Raw genomic sequence first — 27,468 nt, forward strand, 5'->3', positions numbered from 1 at the left:
TTGGGAGAGAATGTTGGCAATATTTTATCCAGTTGATCTACAGAAGTGCTACTGAGCCATTCTAATTACTCAGCTTCGGATACATTTCCAGCACACCTGCCTCTGCAAGAGTGCCGTCGGTTGCTTCTGATTACTGCAGAGCTGCAGCTGAGACATAGTTTAACCTACTGCCTGAAAGATGCTGCTGCCACAACAGGCGCATACCCGGAGCTCTAACGCAGGGTACACTGCGGCTTGCGGAGGAAGAGGGCTGGCCACTGAATCACTTCTTCCGCCATTTCTAGGATTTCCTAGGAAGTTCCCATGGCGGACAAGTCACCTTGTTTGATGACACTGGCCAGGATTCAATGTCAAACACAGTAGTTGCACTGGAGCAACAAAAATCTTGATCCTATAACGGAACTGTAGAAACGCATCTTTGTGCCCACTGAGGACACCTTTATGATTTCAGTGGTGCTTCCCCACCATGGACGTTCAGGAATTTAGAGAACACAGCAAGGTGCACAGCTGAGTCACCAAATACTCTTATCTTGATTCAGTCTCAAGTAAGGATCACTGAAGTGATAAAAAGACAGAACCCCTGGTATAGATCCAGATCTGGTCCCTGAATACATGTTCCCCCCTATATATGGTCTACTAAGAACAAAATTTGCAGGTACCTCAGAAATAATACTTGGCAAGTTTTCCTGTTCTTCTGAATAGCCAATGGCTAGGACTGATTAACAACATTTACTTTAACCTGCTGGTTTCATTTTATATTCACTTACTAATATATCTGAGAACACACAGTACTGTAGGAGTAACAGAAATGTTACACAATTATTCATTTTTTATTCATTTAAGTTTTTGATGTTTGCATCAGACTTCTGACTTTCTGGAGCCACTCTAAATCAAAACATCGTATTCTTAAGCCCTCTGAAAATTCACCACAAATCAGTTTACAGATGACATTGATGTCTTATTGCTATTCATTCCTCCTGGACCATTTCTAACAATTCATTTTTTATATTCCTGCAGTGCTGAAATATGGTTCACACCAGTATCTGTCCTTTTAGTAATCACCAAAGCAAAGCTCGGCAGTTGTCATATATTGTACTCTTGAGAAAAATGCTAGTAATATTCTGAATTGATTAAACAGCATGGAATCAGAACTACCTGGCAGAGAAACCACTTAACTGATTTCAATTCCTAATTCTGTCTGTTCCCCCACCCTATTTTAGTTTAGAAACTGCTAAATGTTGCCATTATTTTTTGATGCGTAGAATGAGCCAATTATTTATAAAGATATTAATTTAAATAATATGTGATTGCATTCATTAATGTCCTGTATGGCTAGTAGTGAATAACTTTCATTTAGGTGTACTAAACTAGAGATTGTATGTAACAGCCCTTGGCCAGCAGACACTGATTTGTTCATTTCCCCAGAGATTAACGTGGGGTAGAATGGTCTTTCGTGTCCTAAAGAAATTTTAAACAGAACTTTACATGCTTTAAAACACAGTTTAAGTCCTTGAGCATGACTAAAATGATAAGTAACACATTGCATCACTAACGTGACAAGGTTTAATTAACTGGCAGGGATTCACTTTGTGTCTAAAGCAAATGTTGTTATTTAACACATTATTAGGAGGAAAAAATAACTATGGCAAAGAACCGGTAAAAAAACCAATGCTTATGCTACATGGTAACAAAATTCCTGAAGGGATCTTAACATCCCACCAAAGAGGTACTTTGGGCCCTGGTGCCAAGTACTAAGCAACCTAAGGGCAGAAGTGGCTGCACATCATTTGGAGGTGAATGTGCAAGTGTTTGGGCCACCCACTGGAACCACCACCCCGCTCACGCCACACTCGTCTTCTTCTCCAGCTGATACTGTCTAAGCAAAGGCACCAGGACTGGTATTCCCGATGGTATTCAAGCACTTAAAACCACATATAGCTCAGCACAGATGCAGCCTCTACAACTACAAGTGACATCTGCTGATATCTTTCAAAGTCTTTATTTCATTTAGAATGTCCCCAAGGACTTTTGTGTTTTAACAAAGTATTTCTTACAAATTTCCACAGAAAAAATCTAAGGTTTCCTCAAAATTTGAGAAGGTCTGTAAACAAAATATCCCCCATAGACAGTAGAACAGAGGCCAAGACAGCAGCAAACCTTTCCTTTGTGGTTTTGCTTCAGACACTTGTTTTCCTAGTATGTGTTTCTCCCTAAACTAAAAAATATAGTACTGCATTTGCACACATATAACTGCTTCTCAGCTAACCTGAGCTTCAGGTAATTCAATCTTAAAAATCTTGGCAATAGGATCCTTGAAAACAAGTCCACAGAGAACTAGGAGACCAAAGGCAGATGGTTTGCAGGGAGGAAGGGGGAAAGTTTCGGGGGAACAGAGGCAAAGATGTTCTTGGAGAAGAGATACTGCCAACACTGGTGAAAGAAGAAACAGGTCCCAGCAAAGGAGGTCCTAGCTCAGTGTGAAGTCACATACTACTGTGAGGTGGTTTGTGTACCATGAGCAGTATGTAGACCACAGGCTGGAAACCCCTGCCTTGGAGATTGGACTCCATAGTGTTTTCTGTCGAAATACCACTAGACAGCACTAGCTCCTCCATAAAACTATTTTGTTGTCCAGTTCTCATTGCCTTGGTGCTTATGTGAACCCAAAGAAAAAAAAGTAAAGCAAGCAAAACTGTATTTTTCTTTGTGACAGAGTGGAGAGGTGTGATTTGTATGTTAATAAGGGTTCGCATTGTTTATTAAAAAGAACTGTTTATTTGAAAAGGGCTGTGTTTTAAATTCACTAAAATGGATAATCAAGAGACAAAGCTGGGATTGAGAGAGAACTGAAACATGGGGAGTTTACTCAACAGCAGCATTTCTTCTGGGGAATTTATCTGCATGTAAACTCATTAAGAACCTTGTGCTGAAATTCTGGATCTTGAAATCCAATTATCTGTATCAATGATATTCAGCCTTGAGGACCTGAAAAGCCACTTTCTCAGAAAATGGAGATGCACAAACATACAAAATAACAGCACAACTCAGAATTAACACCTGAAGATGTAAATTGCATGATCTGATATGGCACTGCAATGGTTGGACATCACATAAAGCAATATATTATTGCTCACTGAACTTTATTTTGAAAACTGGTTTGAAGTGGTATAAATAAGGCAAACTGCACTGCCATCCCATTTGCTCCCGAATGGAACGGGAAGAAGTTTCTTTTCAGCCTGTCTTTCATTAATTCAGACATATAAAGGCCAGAAGTCACTATTAAGTCACCTGCTATATAACAGGCCACAGATTGTACTCTTTTCTCCTTGCAGGCTGCTGGGTAGGAAGACAATGATGTTGTTCCTCTATCCTCTGTTTTCAGACCATTCCTTTTCTTTAGGAACAAGAAAATACTTTTTTTTATTCCCAGCTGGTCTAAAAACTTGGAAGAAAATCTCAATATGGTTTACTAGAATGCCTTCCAATATTAGTACTGAAATAAGAGAAGCTCTCTGACAAAAGAGACTAGAAAAGTAACTGCTAGTGTGAAGGTGGAAACCTCAGTCCAGATAAATTATATAAAGGAAATGGTTTGGAATGGTTTTGGTCTGATGTTGTAGAAATACAGACCAACACAGGTAACTAGTTTAGAGAAATTAAGCAATGCTCCCCCCCACCCCTGCACAAATGAATGAAGAGGAGAAACCAGTGCTAAGGAACAGAAGAGCTAAGAGGAAATACTCTAAGCCTGTGAGCATGTTCTCCAGTTGTGTTATTGGAATCGCTCTAGACGTGGGCTTGCATTCTGTTCCCGTGGGTGAACCTCTTCTGTTCCTACTGAAGTTAATTTAAAAAGTGAAGCACAGAGTAGAAATGTTTTCAAAAATCAGAACTCAAGTAAAACTGATTTCTACTTTAACAGCAAAAACCTTTGTTAAAAATTTGAAGTTACTCTTCCAAGAATAACTTTATTGAAAGCTTCCTTACATCTATCTGCTCTCTTAAGTCTTGACTCCCCTCCCAACACCCTTTTTAAAAGATGTGTATAATTTTGACTCTTGTTCACTATGCATCCAAGCTAGCTTGTTATAACTGTGGTTTGAAACCATAGCAAATCCCTTTTTTATTTGCTCATCATTTTCTTAGAATCAGTTCCATAAAATCCTTCAGTGTACAGCATAATCACAGTTAAGTCTTGCCTAAAAAATTCCCTGTCTGCTATATCAATTGGTTCATTGCCCTGAAAACTGAAGTGCTTCAGCCTATATGAAACACATCTCCATTTTGAACATATAAGAAAACAGTACCAAAAAAGGTGAATGCAAATATACTTCCTGCAAAATCGAATCCTCACTGAAGCCTTAACAAAGAATTATTTTTTTTTAAAGCATCAAATTGCAATCTGTTGCTCAAAGGAGAATTTTCATCAACTATTTTAGAAATCTCTCTAAAACAGACTAAAGTACAACTAGAACAAATCCTGTTCTCATAACTTGACAGAAGACCATCACTGTTTGACATCAGCAGGATACCATTTCTGAGTGCGAAAAGAACACCTCATTACTGATATAACATCTCCCAGGCCCTCAGTACTTCCAGTGTTTTATTAATAATCAGACATTTGCTTCATACTGAGCTGGCACAAAAACAGTTAAATTCTTAGAATTGTTAAAGATATTAAATATTCTAAAACTCCTGGCTTCAAGTCACTGACAATCTCCATGTAATTTTGTTCTTGACTTTCATATTATGTCATAGCATAATTTATAAATAATCTGAAATATTTCACTTTACATAAATAGCAGAATCAGTACTCTTTCTTTGGTATCAAAATCAAAAACCTCAAAGCATTTCTGTTTAAAAAGGAAAAGGTACATGTTCCTTTGAAATTTGGACCAGAGTTGGAAGCACTACTGTCCTTCAGTAAGTAACGATATCACCATTTTATCATGTCTGTTATGAAGCTCACATCAATTCTGATGTATGTGCACATGAACCACCAGAACCTCAGTGGGAACTACAGAGCAAATTCCCAACATCTCATGTTGTTTCCAGAAGAAATCTCATTTGTCAAGACGCCAGGAGAAGATAAATCATTTTGGAATAACCTTTTGTTAGAGCCTTTGCTTGTTCTGATACTGGTTATTCTGTAAGTTACAATGCTTTTTCATCTGTATTGTTCTGTATTACAGAAGACTGAATAAAAGAAGAGATCTGCCTACACAGACTAAGCAACAAAATATTTAAAATACCTTTTTAGGTATCCCCAAATAAGGTAAACAACACAAAACCCATTATGAGCTAATGACTATTTCCAAGAGCGCTAACAAACTCCACCAGGTTCAAGTTATTTTATTTATAAAATAATTTTAGAATTGAAAAATATCAACCCTCCAGCTGGATAAACAGAATTGATACCTTGGTTATTTGTGATTGATTGTTCCTAAACTTCCATACTGTGAATGCATTCTTTAGTGAAAAAAAAATCATTAGGCATAACCATTAGGATGTTTGAATTTGAAATGCTTTCAAATTACTACCTCTCTTTGAATGGCAATTTTGGAAGAAAGTATTTCTCAGAAGTGAACACGGCTGATTATTTTGTTGTTGAATTCTAGAATTTGTCTCTACTCCTTATATTTAGTAAGTATATTCATTATAATGTTTTTAATAAATATAAATGGAAAGAATGAATTAGTGCTTAAGCTCCGCAGTGTGGAAAATCAATTTAACAATCATGTATGTAAAATGTCCCCTATGCTATTAATATCACATGAGATCATTAAAAGTGAAACATGCCTGGGATCTAAATATGTTTTCCTTCCTTAGATATGTTAACTTCCTGCAATTTTTTCATTGCATGCACTGACATAGAGTAGTTTCAATTTAGCTTATGAGCTCTGAGTCAGCAGCACAAATGCACATGCTTGAGTGTTTTTCAAATTCATAGCCATAAATAATTTCTGGTCAATTATTTTGCCTTATATGCATGCAGTAGCACAATGCTGCAATATCAGAGGTGTAACAACTTGTAGAAACATTTACTGAATTTGTACTTTTTACTACAATTAAAAAAATAAGCAAGGTGGAACCACCTCCTTGAGGCCATAATCTTAAGCTTTTTACTCTGTCAGGTTAGTTTAAACTGCCAGTGAAGGCTAAATTTCCTTCTCCCAGCTCTGCTGTGGAGATGGTAACCTCTGATGGGGGAAAGAGTGGAGATCTGAGGATGACAAATTAGAAAAACAGTTCAGCAAGACTTACCAGAATCAAGGCCCTTCAGCTTCTACATACTTAGATCACTTCTCAAAAGACAATTTAGGGATTTGCGAAAATTTTAGCACTGAACATAACTTAGATAGATAGTGTGTAAAAAAGGGAGGATACGATGACTGATTAGCATATATCACTAGTATTTCTGTAGGTATACATACCTCAGACAACAATCTCCATCTGTTTGCAGACCATCATTTTGTCAAGATAGTTTTCTGCCTCCACCTTTAGTCCACATGTACTAGCCTAGAAGTTTAGGTTCCTGAGCCACAGCTGGACACATCAGCTAACCTAAAATGACTCTGGTTTCATACCTCAGTATACTTTCTAAATCTGGTTCATCTGATTAGATTTCCATAAACATCATTTAAAAATGCAGAAAGAGAGGTTAATAAACTAGTCAGCTGTGGCAGATATTCTACTCACTTTTCAACATGAAATGATCGTGTTGATTTTAGCTGTATAAGGTAGTCTTTGCTAACCTATCATTTCCATCATATCCAATATACTTGGAGATGTACTTATGACCTATTAAAATAAATGTTGTCATTTTGTTTTATAATTAATACAGGTCAGGAGGTGCCCAATAAAACTTTTGTTCTTAAGACACTAAGTGCCAATATTCTCTAAATAACACAGAAACTAAATGACTTTTTGAACACACCTGTCTGCCTGTCCTATGCTCAGGTATGAATCACACAGCTCCCTTTATTTCATAGTATGAAGAAGCTTATTCATCCCTCCCTGCCCCTTAAAACAAGGTCGTCCTGATTTAGATGAATAAAAGAAGGTTTTGGCCATCTTAAACTACATTTTTAGAACAGCAGCTTTAAAATCCCGCTCAGGATGAACACCAAATTTAATTAATATGCAGTTTTTATAAAGTAGATTCTATTCTTCTAGACAGAAGAGTTTCAAGTAACAAACAAGTCAAATGAAAATGTAAGTATGTGCTAGAAGACATCTAAAAATGTATGGTTGCTATCTCTCCACCAGTGATGAAACTGGGATTTGCACAGGATTACATTGTTGTTATTCTGCCTCAAAGGTGACTGAGATAAAAGTGTTAATGCTTCAGAAATGTAAAATATAGCAAAATGTTTGTAAGTCTTAACTTCTTGCTTTTATACCAGAGCATGATAGAACACATACCTTTCTTCCCCCTGTGTTTATGCGAAGTGGAGTTAGGAAGGGATCAAAAATCATATGGCTGGTTTCAATATTGACAGGTGACTGTCTTTTCCCAACAGAGCAAAGATTCCAAGCTGAGTTCACCAAACCCCAAAAGGAGGGAACTGCAAAATACAAAAAAAAAAAAAAAAAAAAAAAAAAAAAAAAAGCAAAATTGAGAAAAGTCTGGAAAGAGTAAGAGAAATATATGCAAGGATTAATTAAACTTGTCATACTGTCTCCATGCTCACTGAAACTGAAAACACAGATATGTTAATCAAGCACCTGAAATGTAAAATCTTATACACAAAGACCAAAACATATTATTTCATATATTCTCATATCAGCGTATTTTTTGCTCTCTTGAAGGTACCTAGATATAATACAAGATTCAATTATAAAAAGCTCCTTTATTATTAGTATCACAGAATATTTACTTAGCAATTGGTATGTGGCACATTTGTCCTTATGCTATCTTTACATGCATACAATATATCCTTGGATTGGAAACATCCCATTTCTATTCAACTTTTAACAAGTCTTCATGTTTAGTAAAATTCTTTTGAAAATAAAAGATTATTATATGTGAAACTCACATATTGTGATTCCAAAGAACAGGTCACTCTCTAGACAGGGTCTATTCATTTCTTTTCCATTCACCCACACCCCTTTTAGTCAAGGGTTGGATTTTAAAAAATTATTGTTGGAAAAGCCATACTTTGGTGGTGAAAAACAGTAATTCCTTCCCTGTATCCTCAATGGCTTGGAACATGGAGGAACCCCTGATTTTTCACAAGTTGAGTCACTTTAAAAGATTTTGTGGTCTAATTGGCAAAGGAAGAAGAATGTTACGTGAGTAAGTATATACTGCTTCTCATCAGATACCTGCAGGCTGAAGGGTCATATTGCATCTAATCTGCAATTTCAAAATTTAGACAAGATCAACCTGAACCTCTCTTTGGATGATCAGAAAATTTCTGACTAAATGACTGAAGAGCAACTCACAAGACGTATGAAGGACAGACAAATTTTTATGTGCACTCTTTGCCCCTACTGAAATTTATGATGAGGCAACTTTGGCTTTACCATGATTATTCTGTGCAGTCTTGTGTAGCAGGTGGAAATTTACAGGTGCTAACATTGATGACCTTTTGGGAGGATTTATTTTTTTTTTTAGATTTCGTTTTAATTTTTCATAACCTTTGCGCCTCACAGCATTTTTCTAATCTCCAAACTGTGTGTGATAAAGTCTACAAACCCAGGCTGGATGAAGGAGCACAAGGCTGAGCTCACAGGGCAGGAGCACAGGTGTTTTGCCTAAAGGGTGGAGATGAAAATAACCCATCAGCAGCTTATAAGAAGCCTTGCAGATGCCAAGGGCAGTTGTAAGCAGGGTACTGCACTGTGAGTGCTTTCTTCTGAGTGAAGTCTTTGGCTGCTCTAGTGGGAGCCACATGGGTTGTTGCTTTGACTTGACCCTCGCGTTTGTAGCAGGCTCAACTCATTGAGAATGTTCCTTGAAGAAAAATATCTTCTGAGCAGTGTTGCCTCAGGGAAAGCCCCTATCTTGGTGAGTGCTTTCCTAAAACCCTGTAGAACTGCTCAGTTCTTCTTGTCCTCAAAGTTTAAGTGCGCTTAGATGTAAAACTTTGGGTTAATACAAAGCTTCATGTATAAGCTTTCCTACAAAAGTAAAAATCATCTTTAAGTTTCTTTAGACTGTTGCTTGCACAGCAAAACTGCAGCACAAGTATCTACAGAGCACTGATGGAAAATGTTTTGCAAATGTTGAGCATCTGCCTGTTCCAGCAGTTCACAAGCTATCATCCACAGATGTTACTTTTTATATAACAACTGAAAACTCAAATTTTCAGCTGAAGCTTTTTTTCTTTTTTGGTCTGAGTCTCTGACTGTCTGTGTGTCTCCAGATGCTCCATAAGCATGTGAGCTCAAACAGCCCTGAAGGGGTCCAAGTCGCACTGCCCTTATCTCAAGCTACTGGATACCCCTGGGTCTTAAAGGCTTTTGTGGGAGGCTGCTGCTAGAAGTTAGTAAAAGGATTTTGTTAACATAATTAAGCAATAACCCATGCAACAGTGATAAACAAATCTAAAGTTTCCTAGCATCCTCTAGTCGCTCGGTTTTTAAATGAGCATGTGAATATACTATATTCACTGATGGAATTCCATTGCCCCCCCCCCCCCTTTTCTTTTTTCTTTACACCTGACATTAACAGTTGAATTGCTGGCATGCAATGACCAAAACAGGGAGCTATGTTTACTAGGCACTGCGTGAAATCTGGAAGGAGGGATCATAGTATAATGCCATATCGCTCTGGGTAAGCGAAAAGCAAGGAACAGCACTCAGGATTGCTAGAAAATGTGGGCAGATGCCCACATCAAATTAAGTCACTAGTCTTTATTTGAATTATAAACTCACCTGGAAGGTCAGAAGGAAGGCCCTTAAAACAGGGGAAGCCTGGTGCGATTAAAAAAAATGAAAAGGAGGTATGGTTCTACAATTTTTTTAGCTCCTCTGTCCACACTATCAGTCAACTCCCACTTCCACTGGACGCTTATGTGATGTTACAAGTTCCCAAACTTATACTAAATGTTGATGCTTTAAAAATAAATAAATGTAGTGTAATGCAATGTAAGGCACAGAGTTATGTTTAGTTACTTGAGTATGTGCATGTACTTCTTGTTCTTGAAGTACTGTAAATCTCATTACAGCACTTCTGTTTGTCAGAGAGAAAAATGCCTCTTATGCACAAGCCTACAGTATACAAGTTTAGCTTAACTGAGATAGCCAGGTTTCCCTCGATAGATCCCACTGTGTTGTTTTTAAAAAAGATTAATATTTATGATGAAACTGTAGAGCTGTAGGTTCAAGAGGGAAAATATTCAAAGGGAAGTCTTTTACTTGAGTGGTTTAGTACTACTAAAAGCTTCCTGAGCACAAATATTCTAGGTATTGATACAAACATATAGAATTTTTTAGCAAGCTTTATAAAAATAAATTAGAAATGGTAAATGCAATAAAATGGCAAGCCAAACAAATGGCAGTCAACTGCCTTCAAATTCGTATTACTTAGAGTTTATGATGTAACTGGGATTGTCCCAGCAAAGGTGCACTGGTAAACAGCTGCTATGAATGGATGTTTTATAATGTTTTTTCTGGTTTTGACAGGGCGACCTTGCATGCTGCATGCTACCTGTCACAGCAGCCCACCGCCGGGAAGTCAAGAAGGTGGAGCTCTAACATCATGATATTGCACCGCAAAGGTCAGACTTGTCACCCTGACAGGTAAGTCTGCTGTAATCTTTGATTTCTTTCTAAATGGCTGGGTAATTCACTCATGAGAATGTCTCCAATATATACAACAGAGCTAGCACCAAGCATATGATTGGACAAAAAAGTGCAGCAATGGCAAACTTCCCCTGTGATCAGAAAGACTCTGCTTATGCTCCAGCTGAAGGTTAATTAAGGAAGACTGACCTAAGACTGCACACCTCAGTTAATTAGTGGATGGGGATATTATGCAATATTAATGTCTGATTACATGTAATTAAGGTAATTAGTGTTGCTGCCTAGATGTTCAAAGTAATAGAAAAGTATTCAGAACCATAATGGAAAAAATCTAAGGAGGCTTCATGTAGAAAAACAAAGGCTTAAATCAAACACAAGTACCAAACTAACTGATTATTCTGAAGAAATCAGTAGTTGAAGCTAGGAGAAATGGGAAACTATTCATTATTTTCTAATTCCAGACTCACTAAAAGACAAGGTTCTATCAGGGTTAAACCATTAATGAAATAGTATTTTCTTCCCCACAACTACCTGCATTGTATTTCCATGAAAAACTAGTCACCTATCAATGGGAATATTCTACATCTTTGTGTGGACCTTTGAAGTATTTTAGCCAGTGCTGTATAGGACCTACTCTTATAAACTAATTTGCAGGCAGCCCATGCACTGGCTTACAATCTCATTTAACAAGGTTCTCTAGCTATTGGTCATTCTGCCAAAGTTTCTGTACACTGATCAAGTCATCTCTGCCATTGCCTACGTATTCCTATAAACTCATACTGCCTGAGAGGTGGTTTACCATGAATGTTACACATACATAAGGTGATAAGTTTTTACCTGACCGACGTCCTGCATTTGACCTTCTCAGAACAGAAAGGAAAAGGGATAAATTTGAAGTTGATTTGTTTTGTATACTAGCATGCCATGGACAACAGTGGCTTTTTGTGTGTTACACTGGAAGAAGTGAGGATTACTACTTATCTTTTATCTATCTAGGCAAAAATCAGTGATGCCCTTATTCATGGCCTGTATCTTATTGCAGCTGCTATCTTTTCAATTTACTGGGAACAAGTTACATTAAGATATATGAAGATACTCTGTCATCAGCATGACACAATAGAATGAGGGATTCTGATGGCTTTTACCAAACCTATGCATAACAGTGAAATAAGAACAGCTAGAACAATAAAGCAAGGGTTGATTGCTATTCTCCTAGTGATGAGCACAGATGATCTGCATAAATAAAAACAGGCCTCCCATCTCCTGGGAAAAGCACTGAATGAACAGTGTCCAATAAGGATGACCTTCTGTAGGTACTGCAGACTCTCAGATAAGCATACTGGTACCGTATGCAGAGTGTGTTGATGGACATGTAGCAGTCTGCATCCATGCTGTGAGGGGAAGCAATGGTTTTTCCAGTACGGGGTCAGAGATGCATGCTCTGTAGCAAGGTATTAAATATTACTTGATTTAAAAAAAAAAAAAGTGCTGTACTCAATGGTCTTGGTGATGAATGGATTGTGGACAGTTAACTACAGTCTCCTGTATCATTTCTCTGGCTGTGGAGGGCTCATGTATAAAGAGTTTTCTTCTGAGTTCTACCCATGCTCCACTTCTGTATCTTGCTCTTACAGCAAAATCATTGTGTGTAGCTAGAATTTATCCGAGGCAATATCTGAATAGTCCCAGAGATTCACTGACTGAAATAGTTTAGTCTAGTTTAGAAGAAAACGGGTGCAACACTTGGAGGTGGAAACGCTGTACTTAGCGGCACTCCTGGCTCTGCGGGGGGCAGAGTGCTCCTCGGGGTTGGTTCATCCCGCAGCGATGCTTCCCTGGGCTGCATCTGGCTGCTGCATTGAAGTCCTGGCTGTGTTTTGCATTCTGAACTTACTGTGAAAGACCAGAAGGCCATGCCATGCCTAATGAAGTGTTACCCCATCAGTGCTCAACCTTGCAATCCAGGGAGTCCTTAAAGCTTCTTGCAGTTACTTTGAAATATGCCTACAGCTGTGGAGATGTGGCTCTGCAAGGCTTCTACACCAAAAACAATCTTTCCTTCTAAGCAATAAAACATGAGAATTTACTTAAAATAAAAATCCCATCTTTCTTCCTGCTTTTCTTCTCCCAGCTCCTGATTTAAGGCTCTGATCTCCATTCTGTGCCATGATTAATCACTGGTAGGAGCCATTCTTAACTTATTCAAAGTTTTAAAAGAATCTTAAGTTTCCCTCTCTCCAGGTTCCACTCTCCTGCTCATACTTTTAGCCTCAGCTCAGTTTATTTTTAATTCTGTCAGTGTGCATGATTACCTTGGCAACACACACATGCTCCTTCTAAAAAATATACGTAAAAAGTCAGGAACACTGTCTACATGATACATGACTGTTCTGGGAACAGCAGCAAAAGGAAGGCCAGCAGGTTCCATGTGTTATGCACGGTGGGCAAATGATTTCTCCCTATCACTGCAAAACTTCATAGTACCCAGGAATTATTAGCATCCAGAGTTGCTGCATATTTCCCTGTCTCCACTGCCTTGCTGCTGTTGAGGAAGGAGGACATTAGTCTTCTCTCTACCAAGAAAATTCAAACTGGTCACAAGGCATCATACTTTTTCCTTTTTAATCCTGTTGTCCAGTCTACAACTACACATCAAGAAATAACTTTTAGTCCTCACTATACGTTCACACAATCTCTCTTGTATTTGGTTCAAGACACACTAGAATTTGGCCTGTTAGATTTTTAATAACTCAGGGAATATTGTATCAATTCCTCGATCAGAGATTGTAAATCATTCATCAAACTCTTATTAGCAATTGTAATTTGGTATTATATCTTATCATGAAGGCACAAAACTATTCTATCTCATTCTGGCAGGCAAACCAAATTGGTTTCATAAGGTAGAACTCAGGAGTATAAAGAGCCAATAACAACTCCAAAGTGGCAAATAAATCCCTACTGGGAGAAGTCCTCATTCAGCCAGGTCAGCCTAAGCCTGTGTTTAAAAAGCAAAGTTTTGCTACATAGCTTCTTATACAAACATAATTCCTAAAAAATGTGTGAACTTGCATCATGCATCATTGTGTACTTAGAACTCCTGGACCAGCTTTACATGGGATTGTGGCCTTCAGCATAGCAGATAACAAGAATACATTTGACCTTTAAAATAGGAGACAACTAACACATCTAAAGTAGTGGCTGTTAACTTTTCCCCTTCAAAATAAGGATTACTTTTTATAAGATGATAAGCAGAAACAAAGCTTGTAAACATTACACTGATAACTTCTTAGAATAAATGGAGAATTTACAAGAGGAGGAAAAACCTCTGATTTAGTTCTGAGTACTGCAAAGAACCTTGTTTAAGAATGAACCATAGCAGAAACACTCTATATAACAGATATCATAATACATTGAATTTAGCATCTTCATGAATGAAAACCTGTATGATGTAGTAGATTTTTGTGTAACCAAAAGAACTACCTAAAAATGAAGCTTGTTTAAAAAGAAGACTAAATGCTAAAATGGACATTGAGGCTGTTGGAATCTAGGCTAAGTTAGGCGCTATGTATTTATTCTGAGCCTCTGTTTAAAAAGGGTCAAGGAAAAAACAGCAAGTTTCAATAAAAGAGGCCACTAGAAGTAAAAGAGCATCCTTCAAAAAATGGTGTCCAAATGAGAAAAATAGAGAAGATGATAAACTCTGACAAATTAAATGCAAAACTGTAATAAGACAGGCAAAAGATGCTGAGGAACAACTTTCTAAATTCATAAAAACTACTAAAACTACTAATAACTCTTTTCAAATGTAGGGGAGACAAGCATCCTGTCAGTATCCATGCAGTCAGCTGATTGATCAAGCTGTAAAAGGAGCACGTAAGAGCCACTGTTGTAGCAGCGAAGCTAAATCAATTCTTTTTCCTTAATGCTTACAACGGTATTGAGGGAGGTTTCCACACAGGAGCTTCTTTATGGGGAATGAATCTGAGAAACTGTCTTAAACTTAAGCATCAGAAAACAGATTTTTAGTATAAATGGGTAACACAAAAATTCATCAGGATGAGTAACAACTCTTGGACGAATATTACAGTAACTTCAATTGCCAAAATCATCACTTAGAATCTGTATCAATCTCAGAGATAGAAATATGATCCAATTTTTAAAGAGCCTTAAAGAGTGCTCCAGGGAACAACAGATCATAATCTATATAGTATAGACATTTTGCTGAAAGTATAATAAGAATTAGTAGACCCTTGAACAAATATGAAATCAAGGGGAAAGGGTCAACACAGATATATATATATATATTTTTTTTTTAAGAAAAGTCATGTTTCAAAAATATTAGATTCCTTTGGAAAAAGTCACCAAGCATGTGAATTAAAGGTGAACTGACTGACAGTCTCCTGGGATTTCCAAAAACTTCTGACAGATCCACAAAGGTGTCTTGAGAGAGGTGAGAAGAACCACCTGCTAAAGGCAAAGCAAAGGGTGAGGAACACCTGGCCTGGCCCCACACTGGAGACAAGGCTACCAGCAGAATCCCACAAGGACCTGTTTGAGGACCTACATGTTCCCATTGATCATCATCCAGAAAAGAGGGTTCAAAAAGTGATAAAGCACACAGATGACAAGTTTTCAGAGTAATCATGCTAAAACTAACTGCAGAGTTGCAGAGATATCTCATGGCAATAAAACAGCAAAGGAAATTCAGTACTGAAAAATGCGCAGTAAAGTGTAGGCCCAAATTGTACATATGCGACTATGGACTTTAATAGTTATCAGCTGGGGAAAGAGATCCTGGACTCACTGGGTAGAGCTGATTTCCCACCCTTCCCTCCCAGAGAACTGTGTTTAACAGGTCAAAAAAGAGAATGCTAGAAATTATTGGGACAGGGATAAAGAAAAAGACAGAAAATAGCCATGTGCCACTGTCTAGATTCACAGCATACCAGTATCCTGAATTCTGTTTTCAGTTCTGATTGTTTCATCTCAGATACGATACTCCAGAAAAGATGCAGAGGAAGGCAGAAAGGATGACTGTAGGTAAAGAAGGTATAAGAAAAGACAACACTAAAAAATGAGAGAGGGCTAGACAAGACAGTAAAGTTGTTCTTGTTCTAAGACTGTTAACTTCCTCTTTGAAGTTTGGTCAACTTTCAAGAGCACAGATTTTTCTGGATTTAAGTTACTCTGAGTTCATGGGCTGAAATAAAAGGCAGCTTATTCATACAGCAGATCCTTGTTTATATATTTAAGCTTTAACATCAGCCTGGGCAACAGCATAAAACACAATCAGATTGTATTTGTGCAGCAATTATTCTTGCCCTGTGTAATTACTGGCCCCTCAGATAAAATCTCAGGCTACTTTATTGAAGCTGGGAATTGAAACCACAGAGAGAAGAAGCTATCTATGTACATCAATAAAGCAGTCCATTAATTATTTCCACCTACTCAACTTGAAGAAAATTACCATACTAATGCCTCTGGATAACCACATGACCTGCTCTGCTTCTACATAAAAGCCAGATGTAAAGTCAAAGGCTTGGAGAGATAAATCAGGAACACCAAAGAAATGACAGCATATAGAGTGGCATTCATGTAAGTAATTGGTCACAGAAATCTTTAGGTTGCAGTAATATTAGACAGGATCACAATGGCCTCAAATTTGAGAACTTAAAGTATTCTGATTTCCTTTTAACAAATGAAAAGTTGATAGCTGAAATATATTCCCAAGAGAAAGACAGTAATATGAATTACCATTCAAAAGATGATAAAATATTAAACCTTTTTTGCCAGTAAATCTTGCAGCATACCAAAAAGTGAAAATAGTGCAGAACTGTAACTGCATCATATTGCATACTGCTAGTTTCATAGTGGTCTGTTCAAATGTCATCTTCCCTCTGCATGAAGGATTCTCAATGACAGGAAAAATTCAACTGCACTGGCTAAATGAGAGAAAACAGAAAGCTAGAAAAGGGGGAAATGGGGAAAGGAGGAGTTAAGATTCTGGAAATATACCTTTAAAAATGTATTTTCTGCTATGTCTATAAACACCCTGCAATACTCTTTTCAATTTACCTTTTAATTATGCAGAAATTAACAGCTATAACTTAATTTCTTTAGAGTATTACCTGGGAAAAAAGTATTTAGCAATCACAGTTAGTGACCTCTAACCTTGCAAAGCTTTTGTTTATTTTCACCTACATGTTTGGGACACCAGCGTAGAAAAAAACACCATTTTTTATAACACTGATTAAAACAGGCTAATATCCCTTGATATATTAATTATAGGGTAAAGACCAGTTATATAACAGTATGTAATTAGATTCTCTACCACAATGTGGTCAGTTAACCCATATACTAAACCATACAGTCAAATATTATTGTTTCCCTCAAATTTAGGTCAGCAGCTTAGATAATACTTATAGAGGCTTTTCCTAATGTATCTCTTTTTGCGTTACAGCAGGATTAGGGTGGTACCGATAAATGGGGGGAGTATCTATAGGCAGAGGTATATGCAGGTCCAAGACTAAGCAACCTCAGCAGGCATTTTTCAGGGCCACTGTTACTACTAATTTGAAAGTTTTAATGTACTTCTCTCTCTCTCTCTCTCTCTCTCACTCACTCACTTCAATCAAAGGATATATAACCTTGGGGAAAACAGTCTTTCCGTGTAACCTTAGCAAAGCTCAACGGCTGAAAGATTTAGCGTAACTACATCCAGAAATGGAAATGATGAAACTCCTGATGGAAGCAGTTTGGTTCAAGGCTAAAAAGAAACAGGGTGGTTTGGTGGAGCTGGTGCGGCTTGCTGCTCAGTGTCAGTCCTGGGTAAAGGAAACCCGTCTTGGTTAACGAGCTGCGGCGGGGGGCGACTGTCCCTTCCTCTCCACCAGACACCGTGTACACACGGGCACTGGGCCGGTGCCGCTGGCTGCCGTTCAGTCCCTTGGTACGCCTGCCAGCGCCGGGGACGCTTGTATGAGGAACTAGCTGCAGCAGTTACTTGCCACTTGGTCGGCAGTTGCTAATCAGGTCTGGTCACCAACAGGGTTCAACCGATTCCCCTGGGCGCAGGCAAAGAACAAGCCGGCAATCGCAGCCAAGTGAGTTTGCCTGACCCTCGCTGCAATTTTGCGGGGTGGAAAGGAAGGAGAGTTTGGCCTGGATTTAAATAGAGTAGAAGGGGAAAAGGTGAAATGCAGAAAACAGTAGCTCTGTCCTGTAAATAAGACTTTGCACTGAAACTTAAGAACCTGGGTTTTGAGCTATATGATCTTTAAAAGGAACCTTTTCTCCTCATGCTTCATCTTTTGTCATTTTTGTTTGTGGTGGTGCTCAATCTGTAAAATTGGGAACTTGAGACTCTGGCCGTTACTATTAAATGAGCGACTGTTCTGAGGCAGGGCAAGTGAGACCCAGGGTTTTATAGAAGATGCGGAAGAAATGTGAAGAAAGAGAATGGAGAAATGTGAGAAATGTGAAGAATGAGAGAAAGTTGTTTAGAGAAAAGTAATTTGAAACTTTTATTGTTTTAAGGAAAGGGGAAAGACTGCTTATCTAGCAGATAACTTGAGCTCTGTTCTGTAGATTCAGCTTTATTTTAATGTCTTTGGGATATTATTGATCCTTTTGCTGAAAAATGCAAGTGAAAGAAGGAACATAAAACACTACAAAACAGCATATTTATTCTACCAAAAGTGCTCTTTCTGGAGCTTGGATACCCCAGTGCTTCACAGCCTAGCAACTGTGTCAATAAAAAACAAAACATAACTGTCAGGTAGGAAGTCAGGAGTTAACTATTTGTTGCTCAAAGTCAATATGTGCCTGTGTCTGTTAATTAGTGCCGTTCGTTAGCATGAATGTGATGAGCAGCATGTTCAGATAGGATGGGGGTATTAAGGGTTCAGTCTGGGGAAGGCTGGCACGGAGTTAGGTGGGATGTAGCAGGAGCATCCGGTGAGGGCTAACCAGTCCCTTTCTCCAGAAGGCTCATGTCTTTGACGGTGCTCTGGAATTACCGGTAGCTACCTACTATTTTCGTTTCCCACAAGACCCTTACAGCTAATGACAGCAAGCAAAGCAGAAACGTCCTGGCTCTGCTGACTTGCAAAGGCAAGTGAGGAGCAAGCACAGGGTTCACCACTGAGTGCTGCAGTTCACATCTGTAATGACAGTTCAAGACAGAAGCACCGTTCTGCATTCTGGTGTTCTCTGGAGTAATAGGATTTCTCTGACCCTCTCCTGAAGGGCTCCGACCTGCCTGGGGATGCTGCTTCCACAGCAAGATTACCAAAACTCTGGTAACTCAAATGGTTCTCGGAAATGTCAGAGCTCCTTAGGACGGCTGGCTAGATCTGCTTATTCACAGAACAAAAGCTGTCTGGGTGATGCTGATCTCAGTCCAACGCAGTGCTGCCAAGCCTCCGTTCTCAGCAGAGGCCTTAATGCAAAGTGCTTTGGGATGGAAAGGAAACCTTGGCCACAGCAGGCTACTCTGCCATTTGCTTTCTGCTGATCATCTTCTACTGACTGATCTACTACTGCTTGTCCTAGCTGCAGTTACACTCTAAGATCTGATACGTGTTAGAGGAAAACCTAGTTGCTGCTTCCTTGATAACATTTCATACATGTAGCATGCTGCACGCAGGCTCTGCAGATTGGCTTCTGCTGCTGTGTGCAATTAAGAGTTACCTAGGAAAACCTGCGTGTTCAGAGAAAACCTGACTCTCTTGTAGTGAGTAATTCAGCTCAAATATTCCTGGAATGTCTCTACTATCCTGTGTGTGCAAGAGGCAGAAGTGATTCCTCTGGTTGCATGGGAGCTTAAATAACTACAGATCTTCTACAGAGGTCAGGCTTACTAGCATCTTCTCCTTTCCTCCACAGTAACCGTACTGGTATCTTACTGAGCTCTACAACATTAGGTAAAACTCTCTGCACAGGAACTACTGTCTGAGATATAAAGAGATAGTTGAGAGCAAGGGAATTCTTTTAGTTGATGCCGCATTATCTGATTTCTGTGTTCTGTATGCACACCAAGGGACAGATAGGCTGCACAGAAAATGTAACAGTTTTCTACCCAACAAATCCCTGCATCATCAATCCACTGAATGGCAAGTGGTAACCAGTGAGAGTGTAAGGCTGGTCATAACTGGCCTAACTTTCAGAAATGCTGAAATGCATTTTCCAGATTCTCTGAAGTCAGGTGACCAATGGAAGATGTGAAAGGTCACTTTTCCTTGGAAAAACTGGGCCACTTTTAGAATTTCCTGATTATATATCAGTGGGGTGTTCAGTCCCTAATAATCCTGTAAACATAAATAATCCTGTAACAAACAAGAACAATACCATTAAATGCTTAAAAAGGAACTGCACAACTGTTTAAAAAGGAAAGAAACTGCAGCAGTACAAGTCTGCCTGCAAATTCCCTGAAGACTGGAGGAGAAATGAAATTACTCATCCTCACCAAATGGCTAAACTGCAGCAAATAGCTGGAGAGCATCTCATGTTACATACAGAGCCTCCCTCTTCAAATTGAACACCTGCGTATTTGTTTTTTAATGCCATGCAGGTGGGTTAGTCCATGGTCCTATTGGCTTTTGTAGCAAATGCAAGAAAAATGCTACTTGTTTACTCAAACAAGTTTTTGCATACCTACCATTCAAACAAGCTTCCTGCTTTTAATATCCCTTATGAGCTTCCTGCTATTAGGAACTCCTCTAGCCTTACATTAATTGCCATGTATGTTGCTCAAGTGTATTGCAACTTTGTTAATGACAGGGTCATATTTCAAACCTTTCTGTCTGCAAATGCACTGAGTATGTTTTGAACTCTGCCATGAATCTGAGCTTCCAAACAGCCTTGCTGATGTTGCTGAGGCCACTTTTGGATAGCAAATGGAACTGCTGAGTTTTGCTGTCAGTAAGGAAACATTTTGCAAATATATTGGTTTTCACATGGCTATGAAGGTTCTTAAATACTCACCTGAAGGTGTATTTAATGATACCAGTTAAGCACTTTCTCATTTACTTTGAAATTTCTGTATTTGTAGTCAAATACAGGAGAATGTTCTGCAGGACTCCCATCAGACAGGCTAACTGGGAAGGTTTTCACAACCCAAAAAAAGGGAGGAAAAAAGCTAATAAATACTTGCCATTGTTTTGCAGGGGAGAAGGGGATTAACTCTAAGGAGAGAATAGCTGGACTCTATGAAACAGTGCAGGGGAGCATGAAGTAGAGTTTGGGGGCAGTAAGAAGGTGAGGCAGGGCATACACAGATCCACTGCCATTCCACTTCCTACATATTTAAAAAAAAAAAAGATAGCCTGGAAGTTTCAACAGCTACAGATTCAGCCTGCAGGGGCTGAAATTTGTGGAGCTTAGCAGAGAAGATTTTGATCCCAACTACTGCATCCTTTTACTGTTTAAGTTTTCAATCAACTCTCTGCAAAAATCATGTATCATATTTAGATATGATGCTAAGAAATCAAAGTATATCAGACCAGGACATGAATGACTAATACTGGATTTCTTCTAGTCTAGGAAAAGGCACTCTTGAATGCTACAATGAATCACTAAATCAGAAGTGCTAAGTTAAATCATGCCAAGGTATTATTGTAATTATTTCATCCAAAATTAGCCACCAGAGGGCAGATCATGTGTTCGTGAAGGGTTTGTGTGTTGTGCCAGGGATCTGAAACAGGCAGGGCATGATTAGTGCTTCCCCAAGCACGGTGTCTTCAATCTCCCTGTAAGTGGGTCTCTGGATGGATGGGGAGAGCAGGACGGGGATTACACAGACGAGCTGGAGAAGGCCAAGCGCGGCAGCTGTGTAATAAAGCAGAGCTGGGCAGTGCAGCAGCCTCCTAGCTGCTGGCAGGAGGCTGGTAGCTATAGGATGGAGCAGCAGGTCGGGGAGCAGCCTCCCAGGACAGCCTGCTCCGAGAGCATTACCTGCAAACGGCTCGGAGACTGCTAGTGAGAGCCAAAGTGTCAGAACGCTGCGGCTGTGCTAAAGGAGCTATCTCCCCTTAGACAGCAGTGTAGGGCAACACTATCATACCCTTGTGTGACTCTGATATACTGCTGTTGCTTTTTTAATCTGATCGTGCTGGATCTCACTAACGCATGCAAGATAGAGTGACTTCCCCAAAATCCCTTTAGAAGCTTCTGGCAAACACACAACTCAATCTAGCAACCGAATCATAAGATCAAATTTGTTCTGAATGTGTCAGCAAGAATTGATGCAGGTAACAAGCAGTGGCTGCTCCCTCTTGATACGAGACGGCGCTCGGGGAGGTGCTGCAATGCTGCCATCAGTGCATGGCAATGGCAATGCAGGCAGCCACAGCAGTAACTCAGTTGTGAATGTCAGGCATGTGCTGAAGGCTAGACCAAGCAAAGGACTCTCCTTGCAGCGGCTAGATGATTTCCAGCTAGCCAGTCCACAAGATATGGCTGAGGAGCTGTTTAGCACAGCAGGAAGCTTTCTAGAAGCTTTCCTTAGCTAGCTATGCTTCCTTATGCTGCAGGGGTGTACGCACTCATACCAGTGTTGGTCTCCCAACACTACCGAAAACACTGCTCATCTCACCAGTGCTGACGGGTGGCACAACTCTGTAAGGCAATAACCATGTGACACTTTCTTTCCATGGCTTGTAATGACTTATTTCAGCATGTGAAAAATGACAGTAGCAAACACGCTATTTTGGTGAAAAAGAAAGCAGTGTGTGAGCATCAACCAATCTGCAAGGCAACTGCTTCACCTGGAAGAGCCTCACAGCAGCATCCACGACTGCTTAGCAAAGCCATGGAGAGCCTGCTTAGGGATGCAGCGCATAGAATCTACAATCGAAAAATCTCTCAAAGGCACCAAGTCCGTAATCTACTGCGGTGTTTTGCACAGGGAGAGCAGAGGGCCCGTAGCTCTAGAACAGTCCCGACAGCCTATTTCTCTCTGCCAGAGACTGTAACAGCTCAGATGGAATAAGCATCAATTGCTTCCAGGGGAGATGTGTAAAAGATAATGTATGTTGCCTTTTTGGCAGCAAAGATTCACCGGAAGATAGTGCCTTGGAGGCTTTATTACTTGTGACCTTCAAACAGAACCGAATACATCTTATTTTCTGAATTATTCCAGCCTGTGGATACAGCATTTGATGGCCTTTCTAGCAGTGTAAGAATAAAATCACACCCTCCCTGAGAAAGAGGATTAGGAAGAAAAGTATTAAATTATTACATCCAAATGGAATATAAAATTTATGGCCATGCACAGGGAAAAGGCTGCAAAGATGAGCAATGTTTAAAAAAGTACCTTCTACTGGACCCAAGCTCCTAAATCACCTTCAGATTTATTACGAATACAGTTATCAAATAACTACTGGGTAATTCAACAAAACATCACCTACGGGCATAAACTGTAGCCTCATAATTACCAAAACCAAGTTTAATTTGACCTCTGTCACAGGCTTGCTACTAGTTCTAGAAATACAAATACAAACATGTTAACCCTGGAAATGTGACGGAAGACAGCCAACTACAGAAACCCCCACCTAGAAAAATTGGGATTGTGAAAACTTCTTTGGGTCTTTACTACAAGACTTACAAACATTTTTTTGGTAAGCAGGAGGACTTCTGCCTCTACACACTTACTAGATTTTTAGCTTTTACATTTCATTTGAAAAGGATGAATAGCAATTTTTCTTCATTAAAAGGAATTAAATTTTACTTATGGTCTGTGTCCAACTGCATTTGGTGGGAAGTTAGAATTCAGCTAATGAAAAAGAATATCCTTTCGGATAAGCTTAAAAAGATAATTTTATCAAAACACATCAATTCACGAAGAGAATTGCTTTAGGGAGTAACTGAACTGCTTGGTTATAATTCCCAAGTCTTTGGAACTAGCAGATCTTAACATCTCTTACTTGATTTCTACTAGAAGTTTTGAAGAAAAATTCAAGCACCAATTAATAACTTTTTTTTTGTAACAAACCTTGTGTATTTCAGATACATGGCAATGTGCTTTAGTATTAAGTACGCGTTTTTAGTAGAAGTAATATTCAGAAGGCTTAGTAAGTACAGACCAGTTATCTTTAGTGTCCTTGCTGCTGTTTAAACTTTCTGTAATACAAAGCTACCAAAGCTAAGTCAGTAATCATATTAAATCCTATTAAAATCACCAACTACAAATACCCATTCACTATATATGAAGTCTACTCTCCATAAGTCTTTCCAGGATGATCTGACCAGATAAAGAAAAGCAAACACCAGGCTTACAATCAAAACTTTCTTTTCTGTTCACTTAATGGAGCTTCTGCGCTGTCCCAGACAGACAGGAAATGGCATGATTTTTTTTCTTCATTTTGTTTTTAACTTGACAGGACAAATAGTTTTTTTTCTTTTAAAAAGAGCTTTCTATCTTGCTCTCTCACAGTAACACAGACAATGACTCTTCTGCCTGAGCTTTAAGAAAGGCAATTCAAGAATCAAAACCATTTGGTGCCTAGTCTGATTTTCAAACAGCTGTGGAAATTTTGTTGAACTGTAGTGGTGCATGTCAAAGTAAAAATCCCACTTATTCCTTTTGGCTTGCATTTAACATCAGAAAACCAATAGTGGCTTAACCATAAGTTGTTGTAGTGGCTAAATTTACTCCAGTCTGTATGCCTTTATTTAACTAATAGAAAAGACCGAGTACATTACGAGGGAAAATGAGAGGAAAGGTGCTTATTTCAGGAACATTTTCTATCTAAGTACAAGCTGAACACGAATTGTAAAACCATAACAAAAAAAATCCCATGGCTAACGTTAGCAACACTGTCTTCCTAAAGTCTCCATCATACTACTCGGATAACCTTGGCTGTTTAACTGAGGCTCGTAGTGAGGCAATTGTCATCGGTGGCTTCACCTACGCTGCCCGTGACGCTTCGTCCCCGCTCTGCGCTATTAGCTGTTGTCAGCTCGGGTAGCTGATATATCCATTACGCTGCTGAAGGAAACCAGCAGAGCCCTATAATGACAATCCCTGGACCACTTATCACCAGCCTACTACCTAATGTACAAGAGGAGTATTAATTTATTTTCTGTAGCATTAACTGTGGCCAATTTCTTAAGAGAACGGCCACTATACATCATTTCTTGGGACTTGGTCCAGTGATTTGCCTCTGTCTTAGGATGTGAAGTAATAGCTTTTGCTACCTTCTCATTTAAACAAGTGAGATACTTCCATAATGTGACAATGGCTGGTGTTCTTGTAATTAGTGATTCGTCACGATTGTGATTTTGAGAAATAATCGCTCTTTTGACACCTCACTCATTTCAGTGGCAATGTTTCTTAAGTTCGAAAATTTTAACAGCATCAAAAGGAAACAATTTGAATGTTGGCTATTTTCTAACAAGAAAGAAGGAATAGCTAAAAATATTAACTGATCTGGCTTTACAGAAAACAGTCTTAATCATGATGATTCAAAATGGATGCCTTCCAGGTTTTTTGGTGGAAGAACATCCCATTTTAGGTTATCTCAAGTTCTCTCTTCTCTCGTGCATCTTTCAAAAATTCTGATCAGTTCCTCAGCTAAATGTTCTTCAACACTGTTTGCTTCAGGAAAGCCACAGGTATCAAACTATCCCTCCCTTTTCTGGCAAGACTTTTTTATTCAATTACAATTAGTGTTTGCAATTAAGTGCTTCCCTAAACTATAGATTTTTTTTCGAATGCACATCACTTGCCAAAAGATACTAAATGAATTATCCACATCTAATTCCAAATTCATGCTTGCTGTCTTTTCCAATCCCTGAAATTCCCCTTTTAATTTGCACTTCTTGACATGTTTCATGCAGGTTCTATTTTTGCTATGTAGTGCATAAAATCAGTGGACGCAGCCTTTTAAGCGAGGGGATATTTGCAGATGGCTGAAGAAAGAGTTCTCTTTTTGTTCACACAATTCAGCTTGTCCTTTCTGTTCCTCTCTCTAAAAAATACACTAATTTGCAGGATAAGAATCTCCATAAAGTGTAACCTCCAGGAAGTAGCTTCTCTCATCCCATCTGAAGGTTCCCACTACTATCATTGGTTGAAGGATTTTGATGCATTTTAAATCAAAAGTTCTCAGAAATGTTGTCTGGATAAAGCAGTTCAGATGGACTGCCTAATGTACAAGTCCACAACAGCCTTCACTAACCTGCCTGTGTAGCTCCAAAGTTTCCAGCAATTACAAAGTCTCCAGTTCTAGAAGTTTCTTTGAAAAAGTAGGAAGCACAGTTTTTGCAGCCTAGTGAGGCTTCATCAAGATCATTTTTCCATTGAGGTAATGCTTTCCTAAAACTCTTTCAAAGTCTTAAATCACTCTATAGCTCATTAAGCAGATGAACATCATTTTCTGCAGTCAAAACAAACATATTACTTCAGAGGCAATTGCTATTCTCCATAGGCTGAAACTGCATTAAGCTCACATTTAAAACAGGTGTTAACAGTATATTAAAAAAAAAAAACAACAACAAATTTTGATGGACTCGGGCTTCCTTCTGGGAACCATTCATTATGTGTACTTCAGAGGTGGCTCCTTCACACACATGTTACCGATGTGCAATCCATGATTAGTTATAAGAGGTACTTCCTGGTAAAATCAGGGCTGGCTCCCCTATAATGGAGGAGAAAGTGCTTCTCCCCAAATTCTCTGCCCCAAATTTCATTAATGCTCATGTAAGACCAATCAGGTGTTAAATCTGAGGCCTTGCAAACTCAAAAAAACTTGCTTGGCTATTGCAAAGCAAATGGACCCCCCCCCCCCCCCCCCCAACGACAAACCTAGAGAAGATAATTTCCATTGCTGAGATCTGACCTGAATTCCCATTAGGTGCCTTTCCTAATGTGCTTTTAAGTAACATACAGCATCAAGGCTAGGATGATTCTTGCAACTTTCCAGTCTGTAAACAAAAAAACTTGCTTCAAGATACACAGGATAGTCTATATTTAGGTCTAGTTTTATATTCTAAAGCACATCACAATTTGATTGTAGTAGACCATCTACTAGGCAACTTTGGTGCATCACATTGATTAGACAGATGAATGCAGATTTTTATCTCTCCTCTCTAATCCTCATCTCTTCCCTAACTCTAAGCTGTCCTATCTAAACCTCCCTAAAAGGGTCTTTGAACATTTATTTCTTTAAAGTTGAGCAGTATCAGACAGGATGTTCTGTGGTTAACACTTAATAACACTATCACTAGAAAAAAATATCTTGAGATGGAAGTGTGGAAATTCATAAATTCATTTAACTTCATCTGCACAACTATCCACCTATTTTGTGATTAATGAGGCTTAATTAAGTTAACTGAAATCCCCAGGCTTGTCAAAAAGGGTTTTTAAATTCTTCATTTTACTTTTCCCTTCTTTCTTCTGTCTGTCCTTTTCCTAGTTCCTGTTACCACATGTACATCAGCGTTTCTGAATTATAAAGAAACCCTGTTGAATTCTGCATAAGGGAAGAAATTCCACAGGACCTGAATTTGGCAATAACTGCTCTGGCTGTACAGGAGCAGGTGGCACTGGGCACAATAAATAAATTTTAAATTATGTAAGCTTCTTTTCACTCCTTCAACCGTAAAGATATTAACACTTCAGTCAGAGGCTCAACATTAAACTAGATATAAAATTAAGGCAGCTTCCCTGAAATTTTGCCATAAAGGAAAAGCTCCTTAGACCCAAATACTTGGCAC

General features: G+C 38.9%; 1 protein-coding gene across 5 annotated transcripts in view; it reads right to left on the reverse strand.

The window, feature by feature from the left end:
- Positions 1–27,468, reverse strand: part of CA10 (carbonic anhydrase 10) — a 212,066-nt gene that overhangs the window by 118,887 nt on the left and 65,711 nt on the right. For 3 of the 5 annotated variants that reach the window (XM_067308145.1, XM_067308143.1, XM_067308144.1), the window contains one exon: positions 7,426–7,568. The exons of the other annotated variants lie outside the window; for them this stretch is intronic. In XM_067308145.1, coding sequence (XP_067164246.1) covers positions 7,426–7,568 — 143 coding nt within the window. The remainder of the gene's footprint in view (positions 1–7,425; positions 7,569–27,468) is intronic. 5 annotated transcript variants of the gene reach the window in all.

The sequence above is a fragment of the Apteryx mantelli genome, chromosome 19, assembly GCF_036417845.1.
Source record: "Apteryx mantelli isolate bAptMan1 chromosome 19, bAptMan1.hap1, whole genome shotgun sequence".
NCBI lineage: Eukaryota > Metazoa > Chordata > Aves > Apterygiformes > Apterygidae > Apteryx > Apteryx mantelli.